Source organism: Helianthus annuus, chromosome 14, assembly GCF_002127325.2.
Source record: "Helianthus annuus cultivar XRQ/B chromosome 14, HanXRQr2.0-SUNRISE, whole genome shotgun sequence".
In the NCBI taxonomy this organism is placed as follows: domain Eukaryota; kingdom Viridiplantae; phylum Streptophyta; class Magnoliopsida; order Asterales; family Asteraceae; genus Helianthus; species Helianthus annuus.
The window spans coordinates 158,982,665-158,999,382 of record NC_035446.2 but is presented as its reverse complement, the minus strand read 5'-3'; the positions used below and the strand labels follow the sequence as shown (position 1 = coordinate 158,999,382).

The window sequence follows — 16,718 nt, the reverse complement described above, 5'->3', positions numbered from 1 at the left end:
AACAATGGTGTCTGTAATGGGTGTGTGTAGATGCTTGATGAGGTAATTGTTGCACCGAATCAAGAAGACAAGGGTGAAAATGTTGAAAAGAATGTGTGAACGAGGTCGTTGTGTGTAGATGCTGCGGTGCGGATGGTGGTCGTGGTGGGGATGGTGGTCGTGCAGTAGGGGTTGAAGTAGATGATGGTGTGCCAAGGTGGGTGAGTGAAGAAGATGATGTACTGCATCTTTTGTTTAATTTAATTTAGTTAATATGTTATATTAAAATTAAATGACCAAAATACCCTTGAATAAAAAGACAAAATAGGCATGTTGCAACAGTAAAAAAAGAGGGTTTTTGAGTTTTGGACCAAAATGGCAACAAAAACGAAACCACAGGGACCCAGATTTAAAAAGTTTGAGATTAGGACTAAAATGGCAAAATTGCCCAAACTACAGGGACCAAAATGGCAGTTTACTCTAGAAAAAGGAAATCAAAAAAGAGGGAAATGTGATTGGTGAAAAAGAAATGAGTCCCACATGCATACTTAATAGCGCTCGTTACTGGGCTGGCGGGGGATCGATAACGCCCCCCCCCCCTTTGCCGAGCAGGGGATGGGTAGGGTGTGCTAAAAGTGATGATGTAACCAGCAGCGGTATACCACAACTCATGACCTAATAGTATAAAGTCACCTTGTTTTTATCAAAGATGTTGGAAAAATGAACCCAATCCCCCTTGTCTTGACTGACTAATAAATTACCTAAAAAAAAGACTGAAACTTAAAACCAAAACATACAATGCCAGTATTTTTTTAAACAACCAACAAAGCATTGACCATTTGAGTAAAACCAATCGCAAAAGGCCATTCACATATATTAACACAGACGACGCTAATGACCGACACACCATAATTGTAGAGGAAACCTACCGCCCGAAACCCCATTGTGGGAAAAACCTCTTGCTCAACCTAAAACACTTTTGATCTAGGGAAGACTCAAACTCATAACCTCCACTTTCGAAGGTCATGAAGTTTCCAATGCATCAAAAAGTAGGGCTGACAAATCGTGCTTAGCAAGTTTAACAGGTATCTAACGATGTGAACAATAAATGTTCTAAACATGAATAAGACGCGTTTAACCACTTTATATTCAATGTCTTTAACACAGTTGTATGTTTTATATACTAAGAAGGAAAATATTGAATTCTAACCTTCTAATTTTATATATTTTTTAAAAGGCAAAAAATCACATAATATACTTTTTCAATAAAAGATCTAATCGTGTCTTATAGATGTTACCTATTTTCAAGTCTACCAAAAAGTATTGAAAGTATTGAACTTTATTTATCTGTTGAATAATTGAAGTACTATTTATTGCTATTTATATGGTGGGCAACGATCCGATCCGACCCGACCAAACCGATCCTTCAATAATTTTGACTATATATGGTCCATATTTCTCCACCGTTATAAAACCTGCAACTCTGTGCACCTTTTAAACCCCATAAACCATACACTCAATCACCCAAAACCCCCAATCCACCATGGAACCTGAACCTCCACAAACCAAACACATAATCATGCTCCCATTCATGGCTCAAGGCCACCTCATCCCCTTCCTAGAACTAGCCCACCACATCCTCAACCACAACCCCACCTTCACCATCACCATCGTCAACACCCCTCTCAACATCCACTACCTCCGTTCCGCCACCACAAACCACCCTTCCCCACCCACTCAACTCCACCTCAAACCCCTCCCCTTCAACTCCTCCGACCACCACCTCCCACCCAACTCCGAAAACACCGACGGCTTACCCTTAACCCAAATCATCAAACTCTTCCACGCATCCGCCGCCCTCGAACAACCTTTTCGAAAATTCATCCACGACGTCGTCGTTTCGGAGAAACGAAATAAAGTATGTATAGTTTCGGATATATTCATGGCGTGGGCTAATGATGTGGCGAAATCATTTAACATTTTTAATTATACGTTCTCTACGGGCGGTGCTTACGGTACGGCCGCTTTTTGTTCCATTTGGTTAAATCTTCCTCATAGGAGTTTAAGTGGTGGGACCCATGACGAGTTTTCGGTCCCGGGTTTTCCGGAATCTTCTCGGTTTTCGATTACGCAACTGCATCAGTTTCTACGAGCTGCTGATGGGAAAGATGAGTGGTCTAGATTCTTTCAAGTGCAGATATCGTTGTCGCTTAAATCTAACGGTTGGTTATGTAACACGGTTGAAGAGATGGAACCATTGGGATTGGATGTTTTGAGAAATTACATAAAACTCCCTGTTTGGTGTATTGGGCCACTTATTCCGTTTAAAATGTTAAAAAAGAATTTGGGTTCGGATACGGGTGTTATAGGTCCAAGATCCGGAAAACAACCCGGTATCCAACCGGAACATTGTATTGAATGGTTGGACTCGCGTGCTACCGGGTCGGTGCTTTATATTTCGTTTGGGTCTCAGAACACGATAGGTGAAAGTCAAATGATGGAGTTAGCGAAAGGGTTGGAAGAGACTAAAAGGCCTTTTATTTGGGTAATTAGGCCGCCAATTGGGTTCGATCTAAAAGGTGATTTTCGGGCCAAATGGTTGCCTAATGGGTTTAAGGATAGGATTGGGAAACAAGGATTGGTGGTGCATAATTGGGCGCCTCAGTTAGAGATACTATGTCATCGGGCAACGGGTGCTTTTTTGAGTCATTGTGGGTGGAACTCAGTGATGGAAAGTTTGAGCCAAGGGGTTCCGATCATTGGGTGGCCGATGGCCGCAGAGCAAGGGTATAATGCGAAGATGTTGGTGGAGGAAATGGGTGTTTGTGAGGTGTTAACGAGAGGGGTGCATAGTCGGATCACGAAAGAGGAGGTGAGTCGGGTGATCAATGTGGTGTTGGATAAAAGTGAAGGGGGGAAAGGTGAAGATATGAGGAAAAAAGCAAGTAAACTTGGGGATTTGATAAGAGCAAGTGTTGAGGATAACAAAGGTTCTTCTTATAGAGCATTGGATGAGTTTTTGACCTCGGCCATTTCTGGATTTTAATGATGGTTTTGTGATAAACTATGGAATGAAGATGATTAGAGTTTACAAATAAAAATAGTTATTAAAACATAATGTGTAGAAATTCTAAATTCGAAATGTGGTGCAAAATTTAACCCCTTGTCTATACGCAAATTGATTGTAAATCAATTGTCAAAACATAATCTATAACTTAACAAAGATAAGTAAAAATATTTGTAGAAAACACTCACTTCTATGATTTCTATAATATGTCTTTCGATCAACCTAATAGGGGTCGTACTATAGCAATAGTCTCGTTTTCTAATCTCACATCGTTCCACGTCATCAACAAGGAAACGATCGTTTGAAATACATGAGGCCATAATTTGACATACAAATTTCCGAACGGTCGTCCGACATATACGCAAATGGCTGTTTGAAATTCAAGGGGAGCATGATTTGACATAAAGAACCCCAAATGATCGTTTGATTTAAACTCAAACACAGTGTAATAAAGAACCCAAATGACCGTTGATTTGAGCTCAAACACAGTATAAAATTAGAAAGCAACGGGTGTGTTGGTATGGTTAATCCCTTTAGTAGAGGGATACTTCTTAATAAAACATTAACATATTATACTTCATGTCCCACCCTCAACCTTTCCGGTGTTACTAGGCTAACGCCTACCCTTCTTTGCTCCCCTTCACGCCCCACCGGCCTGGGGACACGCCCTAGAAACCCCCCACCGCTTGCAAAAGTGGTGCCACATCAGCAATGATGTGGCTATGAGCGTAGATGGGGCTAACAACCACTACACTCAGATTTAATGATATTTATATATCTCGTGATTAAAGAAAAGCATACTTTGAAACATCAATTAACGAAGCCACCATAATTTTCTTTTCTTGAATTGAAAATGTTTGGGATCCATTTTATCATCTAAAACAACTCAAAAACGAGCCAGGTAAAAACAAGTATAATTTTTTAAAAACTTACTAGTACAGTTACATAAGGTATTTTTTTTTCTTTTATTTTTTAGTGACCTACTGTTAATATTATAATTTTTAAAACCTACAGGTAAAATCACACAAAGTACATTCGCTAAAAATCTTCAAAATCGTTTTTGGTGCTCACCAAAATTGTATGACGAAACCTATAATTCATCACACTTGATTCATGTCTAAAAAAACCTCAGGGGCATCAATATACACACTCACACTTCCTCCACAACCGATAATCATTCACCTACAAACATTAATAAAACGTAAAAACAACTATGTGTGATGTGTCTAACACGCAAGGGGGTAACGGAAAACAAACCAACCAATGTAGCAAAACAACCATTCTTTTTTTCAAATAAATCTATAAATTGTCATCCAGCTAACTGGATAAGAAAAACATGTAAACATTAAATTAAAAAAAGTCCACCATCCCATACATGATGGAGGAAATTAGATGATAAAGAAAATGTTACCAACAAAAATGTCTTCAAAGGAGAGGCTTATCAACCCAAAGTTTTTAGAGACCTTTAAGTTAGGCGCCTCATGGGCATACCAACGGACCTAGGCAATGCCTTCACAACGGCTTTGGGATAATCCTTGAGCAAATACGCCACCACACAGGAATCAAGTCGGGTTACAGGCTTGTTGGGAGGTGGAATTAGGTTCAGAAACTTCAGATCTTCAAATGGGCAATGTTCTTGAACAATCAAACTTGCAGATAGGGAGAGAAGCTTTGAGCCAAAATACAAGAAAAAGAAGGGAAATATAAGAAAATCATGTTTTACCACAAATAAAATAAATATAGAGCTAACATCACTAATTGGTGCTCTAAAATCTAAATTAAGAAGATAACTACATTCACAAGGATTAAATTAATAATTAGAATAATCTTATAATGTCACAATTAATAATAATAATAATTAGAAGTAAATTAAGAGGTACTTATGTTTAGACCACCCAAATAATTACCTTTACACATTAATGTAAACGCATATATTAAAATTACCAACCCAAGTATAGGGATGTTTATAGTTCGGGTTTAAACCATGAAACTATTCAAACCGATCATCGTTTTGGTTTCGTGGTTGGTTTAGGAATTCTCAAACTTGTTTGTACTCAAAAGCGGTTAGAAAAAAACTATAGGTGCAAACAAGCCAAGCTGACCCGAGCCCGAGCCTAAGTTCGACTAGGCTCGAACTCATTAACTTACGAAAGCTCGAGCTCCGCTCATAGATTGTTTTTCAAGCTCGAGCTCAACTCGTTTATTATTTTGTTAATTACTTTATATTAATTAAATTAGTATTTTATATATAACTTAGTTATTTTTCATAACTTAATAAATAGTAATTATTATTATTTAAATATATGTTTAATATATTAATTAAAAATTATATAAACAGAGAGCTCGTTTAGGCTTGCAACCCGACCCGAACTAGATAGGCGAAGCATGGGCTTGGGCTCGTCTGCTAAACAAACTTGTTTTAGGCTCAGGCTCAAGCTCGTTTAAGCTCGATTCGTTTTCACCCCTAGAAAAAACCAAACCGGACCGTAGAGTTTTGGGCTAGATACTTCATATATTTTTCTTGATCCTTTATTTATTTTAGGTATACATTTTTTGCTTAACCGTAAGACATAAAGAGGCAAATCTTTTGAGTTTAAAAGCTATTCTACAAAAACTTCTAAAAATAAGAAGTGTATAAAGACATAATGGATGACACAAGATGACACAATATCGAGCAAAATATAACACAATGCCGAAAAATATAACACAATGTCGAGGAAAAAAGACACAATGAGTAGCAAAAAGACACAATGACGTAAACATAGAAAAGACACAATGTGAAATAAAAGACACAATGATAATAAACAAAAATTATAAAATCTACAACCTATAAATCCAAAAGTGAAAACCTAAAATCTCACATCGTAGAGTTCGATGAGATGGTCCCAATGTCGCTTGAATGAGGTCAATCTGGGTCCGTTTGATACCCTTTGTACGAATTCTTAATTTTTAAGAGGCTTTGTATTTGATTCTAAACCTTTGAACCATATCACTTCTTTATTTTGATTGTAACTTATGCATTTTTTATTAGATTAAACTTCCGTTTTGCTCCCTGTGGTTTGGTCGTTTTAAGGTTTTGCCCCAAACCTTTAAAAATAGTCATTTTACTCCCTCATCTTTTGGTTTTGTCGCCAGTTTGCTCCACGGCTTTAACTTCATCCATATTGTATGTTAACTGAAAGGGTATTTTGGTAATTTCAAGTATAAAATAAGGGTACTTTGGTAATTTATATTTAACATAACCATTTAACTATTTATTATAATATTAGTAAAATAAAAGTTTGATTATTTACTCTATATTTACTCCTAATCTTTCTCCCAATCTTTTCCTCTACCAACAACCACCACCTTCACCTGCTAGCACCACAAGCCATCACTACCTGCCAACAACATCTGCCACCGCCGCCACCAACTACTACCACCCCCACCCCCACCCCCACTCTCTCTTTCACACTTTTTCCCCTTCTCTCTAAACCTGCCACCACCAAAAATGCCCCTCTAAACCTCCGGCGACGGCAAGATCTGTACTAGAGAAGTCATCACGAAAACCACTACCATCTATGTGTCTTTTCGTCTCCGACAACCATCACCATTTATACTATCTCTGAGTTCAGATCTAATTTTATGAAGATGCAGATAGCAGCGATGGTGGGGTTTGGAAGGTTCCTGTTGTGATTAAACATGAAATTGAAATTGTTTGATTGGTTAGGTTTTAATCTTGCAAATGATTCGAAGTTCTGCAGATTATGTTAGACATTGCTTAAATTTGAAAGAATTGAATTGCGGTTTTAAATGAATGTTTGTCTGGGAATGTAGTGATGTGGTCGCCGGTGGTGAAAATGGCTTGTGGCGATGGGGCTGGTGGTGGCTAGGTGAACGGCGGTAAAGTGAATGGTGGGATTGTTGGCTGGTGGGGGTTTAGATAGAGAAAGAGAGATGGTTCAGATCTTTGATCGTGGTGATCGGGTTTAGAGAAAGACGATTCAAATATGCAGTGGTGGTGGTCTGTGTGGGGTGGTGCGGCAGTGGTGGTGGTGCTTGCTGGCGGTGTGGAGTTAGTGGGGGTGGTGGTTGTTGGTGGTGATGTCATCTGGTGGTGGCTGGAAAGAGAGAGAGATGAGAGAGAGTGTGTATGTGTTATATGTATTATATGTATATTATATATAATAGAATATCTTTACAAGTAAATTACCAAAATATCCATACTTTTATGTGTCAAGTTACCAAAATACCCTTCCAGTTAACATACAATATGGATGGAGTTAGAGCCAGGGAGCAAACTGGCGACAAGATCGAAACATCAAGGAGGAAAATGGTTGTTTTTAAATGATTGGAGCAAAACCGTTAAAGTGACCAAACAACATGGAGCAAAACGGAAGTTAACTCTTTTTCTTATATTGATCAACTATGTTAAAACCCCGTGTATTACACGGGTTGCATAGATATAATTTTATATAATATAATAAAAAGATATATTTTTAAAAAAACTCGTATATTTCACGCGTTGAATAAAATATAATGTCATATGTTAATACAAACAGTCGTCTAGATTTATCTTTTAAAAATGAACATTAATGTACTATTTACCTATTATAATATTTTACTTTGTTTTTTTTTTATTTTGCATAAATGTGATTTTATATAATAAATAATAAAAAAGATATATATATCTTTAAGAAAAACTCATATATTGCACGTGTTTAATAAAATATAATGTCATATGTTAACACATACAGTCATCAAGATTTATCTTTTAAAGATGAACTTTAAATATGTATTCTTAACTAAATTTTTGTTTAAAATTATTATTTAATATGATCATAATAAAAATAAACGTTTATATTCTTATCTAATTTTTTGGTTTAAAATCATTATTATTATTATATTATTATTATTTAATATGATTATTATAAAACAATTGTTTATTCTTATCTAAATATTCATTCTTATCCAATATTTTTGTTTAAAATTATTATTATTATTATTATTATTATTATTATTGTTATTATTATTATTATTATAAGGGATAAATAGGAAAATAAGATGAGAAAACAACAGGAAATGACACGTGTCGAAAAAAAGATTTTTATTTATTAGTATAGAAAGATAAGGCCAAACTGTTTTTTGTTTTAATTTTCAACAATTTGATTTTGGATTACAAGGATACAAATCGTTACTAAGGGTTGTGGCTCATGAGTAGAGATGAGCTTTTCTTGCGGAATACCGGTAGGATTAGAGGTGTACAAATTGTTTTTTTTTTTTAAACCGGTCCAGTTTTTAACCGAACCGGTTTTTTTCATCCAAAACAAAAACTGGTTTTTTTATAACTGGTTTCGATTACTAACTGGTTTTTCAAACCCAAAACAGTAACCGGTTGGCATCGGTTTTTAACCGGTTTTTGCCCAAAAAAAACTGGTTTTTAACCGGTTTTTTAAAAACGGTTTCTGTTATTAACCAGTTTTTCAGATCAAGAATAGTAACCGCCAGTTTGGTTCGGTTCTAAAACCGGTTTTTTTTACACCTTTAGGTACGATGGTACCACACCAAAAGCATATCAACCAAACGCTGAGAGTACCGGTAATGCTTATTAGTTTTAGAAAATTTTGGTATTTTCAAAGAGACCGTACCGTCGTCATAAGCGGTACCGGCACGGTATTCAGTTTAGAGTTTATCCCCTTTTCGATTTTGATATTTTGCGGTGCGGTACAATAACACTTCGGTATGGTACCGAACTCATCCATACTCACAGATTAACCTAAAAACCAGACAGTGAACGCCCGTAAAGAAACTACAACCCTGAAGAATATATATCAGTACCTCAACAGTTGACGGAGTCAGATGAACACATGCAGCATACTTGAAGCTCCCAATAATCTTAATCAAGTTAATCTTCTGCTGTTCAAACGGCAGTTCGGGAGCACCATACGAAAACAAAGCATCAATATGCACAGTATGCAAAGCAGGAAGTTCCTCAACAGCCTCAAACACCATTGGAATCAAACCTTCAAGCTCAAACACCACAAGATTCGGAGTCGAAAGCACAAGCCCCGGATACGCAACCGGAGTATGAAAACACGACGAAATCGTCAACCTCCACAGCTTATCCGCCACCACTTCAAGCCCACTAGAATCAACCTCCATCTTACAGTTAACCAAAAACAATTCCTCCAAATTAACAAAACTAGAAAACGCTTCATTCTCAACTATCTTCACTCTTTCTAGTCTCAACTTCACCAATCCATCAAACCTCGGAAAATAACCAAATTCTACCATCCCTTTCAACGATAAACTCATCAACAAATCACTCGAATCAACGCACGAAATCGGATAATGCTTAACGATATTTTCAGAACAGTCGATTCGCAAATCGGACACACGAAGCGATAACGCATCGTTAAACACTCTAAACATTGTATAATGATCGGAAACGTTAGCACTCAACTTTTCAATCATAATTGAGGCGTTACGACGAGCAAAAACGTTGTGAATGAAAGTATATCCATCGTTATCAGGAGGATTTGGAGGATTTTGGTCCTGATCGCAGGTGAAATTGAGTACAGGAAGCAGAGTCCAGAGATTTACCCAACGTTTAGAGAGAATTGAAGATTGAACGGCTTGTTTGGTGTCGATGTGAGAGAGAATGGAGATTAAGAGATCGTCGGAGAGTGAAGTGAGTCTGTCTTCTGGCTGTTGTTCACCGCCATAACCGTAGCTGTGGCCGTAACCGTAGCTTCCTCTGGCCATTCGCTTCATGGTTTGAATGCACAGTGTATAATGTCGTCTGTTAATTCTCTATTTATTGTTTGACTTAATTAGCACATGATTGTTTTTTTTTTAAATAAAAATAAATATTACGTGTTTTTTGGAGGTGGGTGATGAGATGAGGTGAGGTGTTTTTCACTTTTTTGATATGAAAAGGTCAATGTTGAAGATTTTCTTTTTCTTTTTCTCTTTTTTTTTTTTATTTTCATTTAGTATGTAATATGATGTTATAGCATTTTTTATTTTTATTTAGTATGTAATATGATATTACGTGCTATGTAATCTTTCTTTACAAATAGAAAATATATATAAAAAGGTCAATGTTGAAGATTTTCTTTTTTCAATTTTTTTTATTTTCATTTAGTATGTAATATGATATTATGTGTTATGTTTATCTTTCTTTACAAATAGAAAACATACATATTTTGTTTATTTTTTTTTTGTCTACGCTTTTAAATAGATTTAATTGGGGACCGTCATAGTGTGTTATTTCGTATTTTAAAGAGATATTTCGTATAGTGTAGGTAAAAGTAAAGATAAAAAAAATTAGAATGTAATTTTTTTACCTACACTAAATATTTTTTTGTTTATTTTTACTTTTACCTGCAGTGAATAACTCTTTAAGATATAAAATAACACACTATGGCCGGTCCCCACTTAAATCTATTTAAAAGCATTTATTGTAGGTAAAAAAAATATTTTTAAATTCCAATGGTATATAAAAAATGGATAAGGGAAAACAAAAACATAATTATAAAAGGTTTTCTAAATACTTAAATAGGTTAATGGTCAACCCAAACCTAACCCGTATTCAAAACAGGTCAACCCGAATACATCCCTTTTTTAAATGGTCATGTTTGTAGACTCAAAAGTTGTTTCCTTATCATGTTGTGTTCGGGTCGTGTTAAGAATTACCGCCGTAAATGAAAAGTCATATGATTGAATATTTATAACATATAGTATTGCATCATATTATAAAATTAAGCTCATCTTCTGTTATTACTTTTTGTAATAAAGTTTGTCATATAATTATTTATGAGTTTAGACTTTTGAATATGAGAAAAGGGGTGTTATAACTAGTTTTGATACGTCAGATAATTAAGGGTTTATTTAATAAAATACAAATATACCTTCTCATTCTGTCTAGGATGAGATAAATTACAAATTATAACTTTGTATCTCCAGATCATTAAAAGCCGCTTCCGTGTCTTGTTTGGATCACACGGGGTTACTAAAAACCGGGTGAACAAGTCATAATATCGACTTGGTTAATTTTTTTTCTTTCTTTTTTTTATTTAAATAATCGAGTTGTCTAGTTAAGTATTTAAATATCATTTTCATGATTATTGTCGGTTTTCATATCAACATATTGAGTAGACATTTTAAAACTTCCAATTGACATGATGGTTTGTCATTTTAGAATATCAAATAGTCATGGGAAACATGTTATTCACACATATAAAACCAAAGAATCTCTTAGGCTACAAATTACAAAGTTTCTAGGGGCTTTTATCATGTGACGCGTTACGTAGATTTTAGGACAATAATTAAAAAAACAAGAAAAAACACCTTATTAGCAGTGACGAAGCTTGAGATTTCCGACCGGGGGGTCGAAAACGTATATACCAAAAAAATTCTATAAGATCGGGGGGTCGAAAACGTATACACCCAAAATTTTCTATACGAAAACTACATACTCTCCACTACTGAGAGAAAAGTTCGGGGGGTCGGCCGCCCCCTCCCGCCCTAGAAAAGCTACGCCTTTGCTTATTAGTCAAGAGATATGACCCCACCAAGATCAACCCTTCACGTCCACTAAAGGGCTGGTGAGGGACTGCATATCGCTCTCTTTTGGCGGAGGAGGGTCGGTGTTGGGGGCGCTACCCAATTGAGGTGGTTGGGTCGTTGCCTAAATCGAGCAGCTTTAGTTGGTGCAAAGTAAACTTGTTGAGCCACATATGTTTTTTATACGTTTCATTTTATATCCTAATTATATCCTTTTCCTTTATACAAAACCACAAAGCGCAATACACGGGCTATAAACTAGTAAGTAAATGTTTTAATATTTCATATAAAAATGTATAATAAACTTTTGTTGGACATGTTATCTAACTCCTACTTAACACCCATGTAAAAACCGATATTAACTATAACAAGTTGGTACAGTTTTATGGTTGATGAAACAATGGTTAACCGGGCAGGGTTAACACACTGGTCTCGTCAAGAAGGGTTAATCCCTTCCTCTCGGAGATCGCTGGCTGGGTCACCGGTGGATGATCTCCTGCACAAGGAAACAAGCCGTGACTCGTAACAAGGAGGATGGGGTGGGGGGTGCTCCTTGTTACCACTCTCCGGCGTGAGAATCAGTAGTTTGCTTGGGAAGCAAAGCAAGATTATAGTAGTAGTTAGAGAGTTGTGAAGAGATACCTCAAACCTGGTTTGGGGTCGGTATTTATAGCCGAGGAGTGAAGGAGGAGATTGATGGATGGGCTGACGACGAGCTGCACCGTTGCAGGTGTGTCAGTCTCGCCGGCCGTGGGGGTTACGCCACGTCAGCCCATTGCTTTAATAGCTCTGACAGGGGACTGTCGCCGGCGCCACTTGCCTCGTGGTGTCAGCCACTTGCCTGGCGTGTCAGTCCACTTGTTGGATATGCAGGGTGCGGTGCGAGCCGCATCGCTGCATGCGGTAACGTCTGAAGTTACCGCGTCTCCTACTTGTGATCAAGAAATACGCGAGATGCGGTGTTGGCCGCATCATCGTATGTGGAGACTATTTGCTCGCTTCCCTTGTCGTGACGAAAATGGCCATATGATGCGGTGCCAGCCGCATCGATATGTTCATCTTCTTTCGTACTTGGGTCAAGCTATTCATCTTCGAACCGAATGGGTTCGAAGGATGTGACCGCATGGGTGCGGTTTGCTTACTGGTAGGGGTTTGTTTGATGCGGGTAATGGTCGTTTTGGGACCATACCCCTTCAAGTCCCCCCAGTCTAGTGTTGCTCCCTTGTGCAAGTTGCACGTGGGAGGAGTACTGGACTTATGGTGTAGGAAGGTAGTGTGGCAGTCTGGAGAAAATTTTAGGCCAGATCAACCTGGTGATCTGGTAAAAAATCCGGCTATGCCTCTTCCGTACCGGTGAAGGGGTTTCGCTTGATGCGAAATTCTCAGCCGGTGCATGTCGTCAGGTGGGTTGCCACCTGTTGTTGTGTTGAAGGCCTGTTAGGGACCTTCATAGTAATGCTGCACAAACTTCGAACCAACCTCTTGGATGGTGGTTCGAAGGTTTGCACATGTTTCGAACCTCTTGGAGGTGGTTTCTTCTTCGAACCATTTGCCAGAATGGTGCACGAAGAAGAAAAGAAAAACTTGTAAACCAACCTTTGCGGTCAGGTTTGAAGGTTTTGGATGTTGTGTTAGAACTTTGCTCAAGTTCTATGTTCAGCATCCTATGATGAGATGACCATCCCTTTTTTATTGGGTGTTCGTGTTCATCTTGATAGCTCTCAAGTAACCGTACGTTCTTTGCGGTTACTTCGTTGCGTCATTGTTGGCCGTGTTTGGTCGAACAATGTGGATCTAGACTATGGGTAAATAAACATGGTCATAGGCAAGGGGATGCCCATCGTTGTTTATTCCATGCGATCCATTGGTAGGTAAACAAAGTCCTAAGCAGACTTGTTACCGCGGTCCGTTGGCAGGTAAACAAAGTCATAGGCAGACTTGTTACCGCTGTTCGGACACTTGCTGCTTGATAAGTGCTTGTTTAGAGCACGTATCTGCGTTCTTTCTGGAGCCACTTACCTTCACGCTCCAATACCGAGTTTACAACGAGGTAGCCTCGTTCGGTGATGTGGAGTGAGTTTTGCTCTTCCGTAGCAACCACTCTGCGGAAGCTATGGTTATGTCTGTAGCTCTTTATGGGTGTCTGCGATGTTGCAGTCCCATATTCGCTCAAAGTGTGCTTGTTGCACGGATGTAACTCTTGAAGGTTCAGGAGTCAGGGCTGCTGATGTGCGGGCGCGTAGATTCCGTTCCTTCTTTCTTCTGAAGAAGTTGTTCATGCACCCTCTGTGGTTGTGAACCGGACAGGAGGGATTTGAAGCTTGAAAAAAAAGGAGGGCAATGCGCTTTGCCTGTTCCTGAGATGCGGTTCAGTCCAAAGAACAACACTGGTTCTGAGCATCTGACACATCTGAATGGGTTCATGTGTGTCACTTCCGCATATTTCACGTGTGTTCGTGAGTGATGCGGAAAAGGTAATATATCCCTTTATAGCATAGATAGATATATTTCTACCTATTTTTTAGGGTATATAAAAAAACGACATGCGGTATGGGTTATGGTGCGGTAAACCAGAAAAACCGCATGCCGCTTATGTTTTTTGGATAATGTTGTCGCTTTTTCTTGCCTACGTGGCTTGATCGCACGTGTGAGTTGGTAGAAGTTGGTGAGACGTTTCTGCATGTGCTGAAATGAAAGGACATTTGCACTGCCCGAGGCATTAAATGCACTGTAGCAGGGAGTGTAAACGTCTTCTTTGTCAGGCGCGTGGGCGGCCACGCGCGCGTGATAACCGTCAGCTAAAACGGCGCTCGACACGTGTTGTTGCAAGATACGCTCTTTTTGAACGTGATGATTTGCTTTCTCCCTCCGCATTAATTGCGATGGGTATATAAGGGGATAACCGTTTGTGGTTTCCTCTCACTTTGTCGAAAATTCAAAAAATTTGCCGTTTGAGAGAGTTGTCATCTGTTTTCTCCGACGATTTTTTCTGAAATTCCGGTGAGGTTTCTAGTGTTTCTGTTCACCATCTTCTGTCTCTTTGATATTTTTGATGGCTGAACCATCTAGTCCACACAATGTGGAGGGTGAAAACCCTGAACAGCCGATAGTGGCTGAGGAAGAAGACGAGGATGATGATGTGAATGTTCCCGGTGGTGGGTTACCGGTGTTGAAGTGGACAAAAGGTAGTTTTAAAACCCTGATGGCCACTGTTCAGATGGCCAAAGACTGGAATGCTACTTTCCCACAAGTGGGGGACACCGGTGCCGATGCTCCGGCCGGTTATATAACCTTGTGGGCGGATTTTTTCACCCACGGTAACCTTAGGTTGCCGGTGACGGTGTTTGTGGCGGAGGTATTGGAGTATTATCACCTCCATATCTCCCAGCTTAGTCCTTTCGGAATGTTCCGAATTCGGAATTTTGAGTACACATTCCGTGCCCATGGCCTGCCCATTTCAGTGGAGAATTTCCGGCGTTTCTACCAGTTGACGGTGAACACCGGTTTTTTCTCGTTCACTCAAAGGCATGGGAGTCTGAAGTTGATGACACCCCCTAAGGGTGTGACAGGCTGGAAGAAGAGGTTCTTCTACGTGAAAGCCTTTGCGGTCTATGCTAACATGTCTTTCAGGAACGTCGATGTTGGAGTTTCCGATGAAGATATTCCTGTTGCTTCCGCAAAGACCGCGGACTGGTTCTCTAGGCTGCGGCCTATTGAACTCAAGAAGTTGGATAATGACCAACTATGGATATTGCGGATGATGCTCTCTAGACCGGATAGGAAGGAAAGACCCGTGTTGCGGGAACAGGGTGGTGGTAAGTTCGTTACCCTTTGTTATTTTCCTTATTTTCTAAGCCTTTGTGATAACCTGCATGCATGTATCAGCGGATGCGGTTGGCTTGTGGAGGATGTTTGAGCCTGATTTCAAGGGCCAGGTTGAACTGATCGCGGTTGAGCTGAAGAAAGGTTTCAACCTTGAAATTCTGAAGAACTTCCGCGTACCATCAAAAGCGGTGCTGGAAGCCCCGGTTCCGGGGGACGCAAGAGGTACGTCTTACGTGGCATTAGTTTTTTCAGTTTATCTTTTTGACTGGTTCTGTTGATTGTGTGAATCCAGGTGTCCTTGCGGATTTGGGGAAGTTTGAGAAACGCGTCCCCAAAAAGACTGTGGAGAAGAAAACGGTAAAAAAGACCGTGCGGGGTCGTGGTAAGGGGAGTGTTGAAGGCTCAGCTGCCCCTTCTTCCGTTTTCGAAGCCGCAGGTACCTATCAATCTTGTTCTCGGGGATATACCAATTACGTCGTAGTATCTGACACCCTTGAGGGTTTGGGTGTTATAGGTAGTGGTGCGGCCGCGGGTGGAACTGGTGTGGTTCCCCCCGTTGTTGGAGAGAAAAGGGGGCCAGAGCAGAAAGCTGCTGGTGGTGGTGAACCGAAGAGGCGGAGACTGCCGACCAGGAGAGTTGCTCCGGTGCAGAAGAAACCTGCAGTTGCTGCTGGTAAGTATATCCCTTTTCTTTGTTTTGTATGTACCATGGGTGGTAATACTCATTGAATACTCTTTGGATTGCAGAATCCCGAGATGCGGGGTATTCTTTTGTTGATATTCCTGCGTCTCCTCCGCACACCGCTGCCGCGGGTGCGGGTGTATTGAAGGAGAAGGTCGCGCCTAAGGAGCCTGCGGCCCCTTTTGCTGGGCCAGTTCGTGACCCCCCTTTGGAGAAGACGGTGGAGGCGACTGCTGACCGGATTTTTGACACTGTGGATTCCTCGAACAATCTGATCTCTCCTGATGAGGGTGACGGATTGAACTTGAGGTTTTCAGATGCCGGTAAGCAGAAATCTGATGCTGAGGTGCGGCAGCAGGATGCTGAGCCGCAGAAGTCTCCTGCTGGGGAGAAAGGTAGCGGCTCGTCTGCCGATGGTGCGGGTTATGACGGGCCTCCAATTCAGCCTGGAGAGTCTGAATTGGAGTATTATTACCGCACCTACTCCCCGGGTCGCAGTATGGTGTACCACCGACCCCCCTGGACTGTTATGCAGGGGGATGATATTTCTAACGACCCTGCGGCATGTAGGGAGATTTTGGGTGGTCTGGGGACCCCGTTTGAAGTCGAGCGTGCCCG

The 16,718-nt window shown here is 39.8% G+C and overlaps 3 protein-coding genes across 3 annotated transcripts; 2 read left to right on the top strand and 1 right to left on the bottom strand.

Annotated features, from left to right (window-relative positions):
- Positions 1 to 1,456: 1,456 nt before the first annotated feature.
- Positions 1,457 to 3,151, top strand: LOC110904593 (UDP-glycosyltransferase 92A1-like). Its single transcript, XM_035983444.1, has one exon. The coding sequence runs from the start codon at positions 1,523 to 1,525 to the stop codon at positions 3,023 to 3,025; it is 1,503 nt and encodes a 500-aa protein (XP_035839337.1). The 5' UTR covers positions 1,457 to 1,522; the 3' UTR covers positions 3,026 to 3,151.
- Positions 3,152 to 4,319: 1,168 nt separating this feature from the next.
- On the bottom strand, positions 4,320 to 9,808 carry LOC110906170 (putative F-box/FBD/LRR-repeat protein At4g03220). The gene is made up of 2 exons (XM_022151417.2): positions 8,864 to 9,808; positions 4,320 to 4,715 (listed from the first exon to the last, which is right to left on the bottom strand). Exons 1-2 carry the CDS (start codon positions 9,797 to 9,799, stop codon positions 4,512 to 4,514), a joined length of 1,140 nt encoding a protein of 379 aa, XP_022007109.1. The 5' UTR covers positions 9,800 to 9,808; the 3' UTR covers positions 4,320 to 4,511.
- Positions 9,809 to 14,666: 4,858 nt separating this feature from the next.
- Positions 14,667 to 16,294, top strand: LOC110906171. Its single transcript, XM_022151418.2, has 2 exons — positions 14,667 to 15,408; positions 15,479 to 16,294. The coding sequence occupies exons 1-2, from the start codon at positions 14,796 to 14,798 to the stop codon at positions 15,694 to 15,696; spliced, it is 831 nt and encodes a 276-aa protein (XP_022007110.2). The 5' UTR covers positions 14,667 to 14,795; the 3' UTR covers positions 15,697 to 16,294.
- Positions 16,295 to 16,718: the final 424 nt, after the last annotated feature.

What these genes read in the sequence shown, in the direction of transcription:
- LOC110904593 (XM_035983444.1), top strand. Translation starts at nt 1,523, where the DNA reads ATGGAACCTGAACCTCCACAAACCAAACACATAATCATGCTCCCATTC.
- LOC110906170 (XM_022151417.2), bottom strand. Translation starts at nt 9,799, where the DNA reads ATGAAGCGAATGGCCAGAGGAAGCTACGGTTACGGCCACAGCTACGGT. An exon ending in TGACTCCGTCAACTGTTGAG is followed by an intron (nt 4,716 to 8,863) that starts GTACTGATATAT and finishes TTTGGCTCAAAG; the next exon opens with CTTCTCTCCCTATCTGCAAG.
- LOC110906171 (XM_022151418.2), top strand. Translation starts at nt 14,796, where the DNA reads ATGGCCACTGTTCAGATGGCCAAAGACTGGAATGCTACTTTCCCACAA. An exon ending in GTTGCGGGAACAGGGTGGTG is followed by an intron (nt 15,409 to 15,478) that starts GTAAGTTCGTTA and finishes TGCATGTATCAG; the next exon opens with CGGATGCGGTTGGCTTGTGG.